Genomic DNA, 7,278 nt, shown 5'->3' with positions numbered 1-7,278 from the left:
ACACACACACACACACACACACACACACACACACATATATATATATATATATATATATATATATATATATATATATATATATATATACTTGTATATACGCACATTTATACCCACATACACACCCACCCACTCATCCATACACAAACACCCGTACCGACATCCACTTATATATATACACACGTATATATATATGCATATATATTTATGTATACGCAGACATGTGTATATATATATATATATATAATATATATATATATATATATATATATATATATATATAAATACACACATAGACACACATCCACACAGATATACATATGTTTACACACATATATGTATATATATATTCACACACACACACACACACACACACACATATACACACACACACACACACACATATATATATATATATATATCTATAGAGAGAGAAAGATAGAGAGGGGAAAAGAAACATATGCATTCATACACACACATATATGTGGTGTGTGTATATATAAGAGAGAGAGAGAGGAATATAACCGTAAGAGGAAGATAAAAGGAACATTAACAAAAATAGTGACGGATAATAATAGTAATATCCCATTTGTGTTTAGTAACTCTTTTCCTATTAACTACCGTCGAGAATTTTATCACGCACGTTCTTACGCATTCCATGAACGGTTTCGACAAACATTTACATTTTTAAACGTATTTACATTTTTATGGAAATGTATATGCAAATGCACAGGGACGTGGTAGTATAAATAAACACAAACAAGTTGCTTAGGACACACGAGAGAAGCGTAAGGCCCGGCGGCAGGTGGATGACTGCTGGGCAGGATAAGGAACGTTGTTGTCGAGGCCGGTGGTTCCCAAGGGCTTACTGTTGACGCGATGGGGCGGCGTCGAGGAAACCAAACGTCGACTTTACAGAAAGTGTTGGAGCTTCCTAGAAGCTATCGTCCCCGTGCGTTAAAAGGGGCCTTCTCCTGTGACTTGCTCCACAGGTCGATTGGACAGCAGCCGAAAGAAGTGGTATCTGGCCTGTGGCGTTTCTCAAGCATGGAGCCAGCTTACGAAGGAGGCTACTACAGTGGCTTTGGCCAGGACGGGTATTCTGTCACTAACTGTAGTCCGTATTACGTGGTGGAGGGCGGCTATAACGGATCTCTGGGCGAGCCTCAGATGTGGCCTCATAGCACGACGGAGAGCGTACAGGGCCTCCATTCGACCTCGTATGACGACCATTCGTATCCGTACGGACAGGCGGACGGTGCTGAGGCGAGTCTGTTCCGGGGTTCGGAGGCGCTTGCTTTTGGCGCAGACGACTACTTGGAAGGGGCGGCGGTCGGGGGCGGCCTCTCCCCCTCGCCGCCCCTGTCCGTCTCGGGCGGCGGCAGACAACGCAAAGTCAAGATGTACGACTGGCCGAAACAAGACGACCCCGCACTGGAGAAGCGCAGGCAGCTGGCGATAAAGCAGAAAAAGAAGAGAGATAAGGATGAGAGGGAGGAAATACAGATGAGACTTGGTCTTAAGAAAACAGAAGAAGAGATTAAGAACTTAAAGATGGAGATGGCTATGAGAGGATGCAACGTATCCATGATGCAACAGACTCTGGCCTCATACGATGCCAACGCCAGCTATGGATACCCAGGTGAGCTTTGCACACAGCTTTTCCGTATATATATATATATATATATATATATATATATATATATATATATATATATATATATATATATTACATTTAATCCACACTCATATCATGAACAATAAAAACTCAGATAATTCAACAGATTTTTAATTCATTCATCTTCTGCATATGAAAAGTTATCTTTTGATTTCAGAGGACGTGTGGGCGGCGGGCTCCCCTGCCCCTCTGTAGGAACGCCTTTCCCAGACCCTGCGCCAAGGACCTTCCTGACGGGTCGCTGATCTATCACTTCATCGCCTTTCCTTCCATGATTATTTAATTCCATTGAATGCTTAATTGTTCCCTTTTGTAACGGATCATATCAGGCTAATATTATATGTGTTTATTTCATTTTTGTATCTAAAAGTATCCTTGCAGACATTCACATCCATTGATAAGATAGCATTAACAAACCGGATATGGAATAAAAAATATTTAAAAAAATATTACCAGTGATAACATTTTTGATAATGGCAATATTGGGGAAGGTAATGATAATAGCAACAAAACAAAAGAGTATTAGTGATGGAGATAATGATAAGAATGATAATGATGACAATGATAATGATGATAATAACTATAATGATAATAGTGGTGACATTAATAATGATAATGATAAACTTGAAAATTAAGGCAATGGTAATAATGATAGTAACATCAATAATGATAATGACAGTGATGATAACGATCATCATAATGATGATAATAATAACAATAATAGAATGATGTAAAGTGATGATAATAATGAGGATTGTGATACTAATGATTATCATAAATATAATAATGGCACTAAGAGGATAATTACAACAATGTTGAAAATAATGCTAATGCTATAATAACTGTAATGATGATAATAATGATAATAGTAATGATTTTTAACAATACGATAAGGATAATAATGATAATAATAATAATAATAATGATATTGGTAATGATATTAATCGTATTGAGATTTATGATAATTATGAAAATAATCGTGATAGTAGTACTAATGAAAATAAAAATGATAATGATTATGATGATACGAATGATAGTTATAATACTGATAATGATAGTGACGATGATAATAATGATGATAATAAAGGAAAAGATGAAAATTATAAAATAATGACTGATGATAATTATGATGAAAATAATGATAATAATTAGGATAAAAATAAAATAATGATGATAATGATACTGATAACAATTATGATGAAAACGATAATAATAATAAAAATAATAGTAAAGATGATAATCATCATAATGATAATAGTAATACCTATAATGGTAATAATGATAAAGATGATAATAATTACAGCAATAATGATAATGATGATAGTAACAATAATGTAATACTGGTGATAATAATACCAATGATAATAATAATGACGGTAGCAATGATAGTAATAACGATAATGATGAAAATGATGACAATGATAGCAATGATATTAATGAAAAAACTGTAATAATGATAGTGATAATAAAATTATTATAGCAATAATGATAATGATAAAAATAATGATAATGATAATAATAGTAAAAGTAATGATAATGATATTTTCATAATAATAATGACAGTGATAATAATAATAGTAATAGTAATGATAAGTGATATTTATAATCATAAGAATAATAGTATTGATAGTTATGATCATAATGATAATAAGAATGATAATGATAAAAACAAGAAGGAAAAAGCAACAACAACACTAATAAAAGTAGTAATAACGATAATGATACAACTACAAATAATGATGATTATGAAGATGATGACAATGATAATGCCTCGTATAATTATAATAATAATAATAATAATAATAGTAATAATGATAAGACCAATACTAATACTAATGACGGTGATAATAACTGATGATATTAAAACAAAAATAGAAATGAGCATATTCCAGTCACGTGGGACATGGTTTCAGGCATAAGACATCCATCTTATATCAAAATGGAGAGTCTTGGAATCCACACTCACATGAAACAGGATTTCAGGCATAAAATGTAGGGCGGAAGGACGGCGCAAATAGAATTATGATATATATATATATATATATATATATATATATATATATATTGAATAGTAATAATGATAACATTAATAACAATAAAGTTGATAATTGATGTAACACACACACACACATATATACTTGTATATACGCACATTTATACCCACATACACACCCACCCACTCACTCATCCATACACAAACACCCGTACCGACATCCACGTATATATATATACACACGTATATATATATGCATATATATTTATGTATACGCAGACATATGTATATATATATATATATATATATATATATATATATATATATATATATATATAAATACACACATAGACACACGTCCACACAGATATACATATGTTTATACATATATATATATATATATATATATATATATATATATATATATATATATATATATATATATTTTACACACACACACACACACACACACACACACACATACACACACACACACACACACACACACACACACATATATATATATATATATATATATATATATATACACATATATATATGTATATTTATAGAGAGAGAAAGATAGAGAGGGGAAAAGAAACATATGCATTCACACACACACATATATGTGGTGTGTATATATAAGAGAGAGAGAGAGGAATATAACCGTAAGAGGAAGATAAAAGGAACATTAACAAAAATAGTGACGGATAATAATAGTAATATCCCATTTGTGTTTAGCAACTCTTTTCCTATTGACTACCGTCGAGTATTTTATCACGCACGTTTTTACGCATTCCATGAACGGTTTCGACAAACATTTACATTTTTAAACGTATTTATAGGGACGTGGTAGTATAAATAAACACGAACATGTTGCTTCAGACACACGAGGGAAGCGCAAGGCCCGGCGGCAGGTGGATGACTGCTGGGCAGGATAAGGAACGTTGTTGAGGCCGGTGGTTCCCAAGGGCTTACTGTTGACGCGGCGGCGTCGAGGAAACCAAACGTCGACTTTACAGAAAGAGTGTTGGAGCTTCCTAGAAGCTATCGTCCCCGTGCGTTAAAAGGGGCCTTCTCCTGTGACTTGCTCCACAGGTCGATTGGACAGCAGCCGAAAGAAGTGGTATCTGGCCTGTGGCGTTTCTCAAGCATGGAGCCAGCTTACGAAGGAGGCTACTACAGTGGCTTTGGCCAGGACGGGTATTCTGTTGGTAACTGTGGTCCGTATTACGTGGAGGGCGGCTATAACGGGTCTCTGGGCGAGCCTCAGATGTGGCCTCATGGCACGACGGAGAGCGTACAGGGCCTCCATTCGGCCTCGTATGACGACCATTCGTATCCGTACGGACAGGCGGACGGTGCTGAGGCGAGTCTGTTCCGGGGTTCGGAGGCGCTTGCTTTTGGCGCAGACGACTACTTGGAAGGGGCGGCGGTCGGGGGCGGCCTCTCCCCCTCGCCGCCCCTGTCCGTCTCGGGCGGCGGCAAACAACGCAAAGTCAAGATGTACGACTGGCCGAAACAAGACGACCCCGCACTGGAGAAGCGCAGGCAGCTGGCGATAAAGCAGAAAAAGAAGAGAGATAAGGATGAGAGGGAGGAAATACAGATGAGACTTGGTCTTAAGAAAACAGAAGAAGAGATTAAGAACTTAAAGATGGAGATGGCTATGAGAGGATGCAACGTATCCATGATGCAACAGACTCTGGCCTCATACGATGCCAACGCCAGCTATGGATACCCAGGTGAGCTTTGCACACAGTTTTTCCGTATATATATATGTTTACATTTAATCCTCACTCACATCATGAACAATACAAACCCAGATAATTCAACAGATTTTTAATTCATTCATCTTCTGCATATGAAAAGTTATCTTTTGATTTCAGAGGACGTGTGGGCGGCGGGCTCCCCTGCCCCTCTGTAGGAACGCCTTTCCCAGACCCTGCGCCAAGGACCTTCCTGACGGGTCGCTGACATGTCACTTCATCGCCTTTCCTTCCATGATTATTTATTCGTAAATTGTTCCCTTTTATAATACATTTTATGTTATTTGTACCTGTGTATGCTTCATCATCTCGGCAGTCATTTGCACGCTAGGGTAATTGAAAAGTAAAAAACTGGATAGGGAAATAATATCAGTAATATAATTGATGATAATGGTACTAGCAATGATGTTTGAGATGGTCTTGTTAATGTTGCTACTGAAAATGATAATGGAATTATGATAATGATCACAATGCTATTGATGAAGGAGATTTTGATAATGATGAAAAAGATGATAACAATAACAGTGAAAAATACTATGACCATCATGAAGATAGTGATGAAGATGTTGATGTTAGTGGTGACACTAATAATAATAGCATTAATAGTCATAATCTGTAGATTGATAAATATAATCATGAGGGTAATAGCAATGATAATAATGATAATAGTAATAATAAGAATGATAATAATAGGAATGATGACAGCAACAAAAACAATGATAATAATAATGATAATGATAATAGAAAAAGAAAACAACAATAAAAAATAATGATAATGATAGGATAGAAATGATAACAAAAATAACAATAAAGGTACTAGAAAATAAACTTAATATAAATAGTTGTCATGATAACAATAATTATGATAGTAACGATAATTATAAGCAAAGATAATATTGATAATAATGATATTGATAAAGATGATAATGATAATAACAAAAATAATGACAATAATAACAATAATCAGAACGATACTGTTAATGATAAGAATAACAATAATGATCATAATGATAATGATAATAATAATATCAGTAATAATGATGATGATAATACCAATAGTAATAGTAACTATGAGGATAATGATAATATGGTAACAAAAACAATAATGATAATGATTATAAAATAATAATGATAATAATTACAATATTGAAATAGTACTAATAATACTAATAGCAATACAACAGTGGGATCTGTAATTACAACAATAACAATGATAATAATGATAATAACAACAATGATAACAATAATAGATAATAACAAAATGATGATAACAATGATAATGAAAACAATCATAATATGATGATAATCATTAAAATAATAATAATAATATTGAAAACAGTAATACCGATACTAAAACTACTGGAAATGATGATAATGATGATACTACTACTACTACTACTAATATTGAAATTGATGATAATACAAAAATTAATGATAACAGTTATAATGATAGCAATAATGATAATGGTAATGATAATTTTAATTAAAAATGATAACAATGATAACAATCAGGATAATAACAATGGCATTACTACTACTACTTACAATTGCAATAACACTAGTGGTATTAACAAGAACAAAACAACAGTGACCATAACAAGGATAATTATAATGATAATCATGATAATGATCACAATAAGAAGAATAGGAATAATAATGCTAATGATAATAAATATAATATTATGGTGATAATGCTAAAAATATATAAATAACATTGACAGTAATTATGATGACTAATGATAATGATAAGATGATATTGCAAATAATAATATTAGTTATAATGATTATGATCATAACGATAGCAGAAATAATGAGACGACTGATAACAATTAGCGGGATCC

At 33.5% G+C, this 7,278-nt stretch overlaps 2 protein-coding genes across 2 annotated transcripts; both read left to right on the top strand.

Moving 5' to 3' along the window:
• Positions 1-997: 997 nt before the first annotated feature.
• Positions 998-2,059, top strand: LOC138868056 (uncharacterized). The gene is made up of 2 exons (XM_070145559.1): positions 998-1,639; positions 1,833-2,059. Exons 1-2 carry the CDS (start codon positions 1,045-1,047, stop codon positions 1,868-1,870), a joined length of 633 nt encoding a protein of 210 aa, XP_070001660.1. The 5' UTR covers positions 998-1,044; the 3' UTR covers positions 1,871-2,059.
• A 2,716-nt stretch (positions 2,060-4,775) lies between these two features.
• LOC138868057 (uncharacterized) lies at positions 4,776-5,724 on the top strand. Its single transcript, XM_070145561.1, has 2 exons — positions 4,776-5,413; positions 5,558-5,724. Exons 1-2 carry the CDS (start codon positions 4,822-4,824, stop codon positions 5,593-5,595), a joined length of 630 nt encoding a protein of 209 aa, XP_070001662.1. The 5' UTR covers positions 4,776-4,821; the 3' UTR covers positions 5,596-5,724.
• The last annotated feature ends 1,554 nt before the right edge of the window (positions 5,725-7,278 follow it).

Source organism: Penaeus vannamei, chromosome 34, assembly GCF_042767895.1.
Source record: "Penaeus vannamei isolate JL-2024 chromosome 34, ASM4276789v1, whole genome shotgun sequence".
Lineage (NCBI taxonomy): Eukaryota > Metazoa > Arthropoda > Malacostraca > Decapoda > Penaeidae > Penaeus > Penaeus vannamei.
This window is presented reverse-complemented; position numbering and strand designations above follow the sequence as displayed.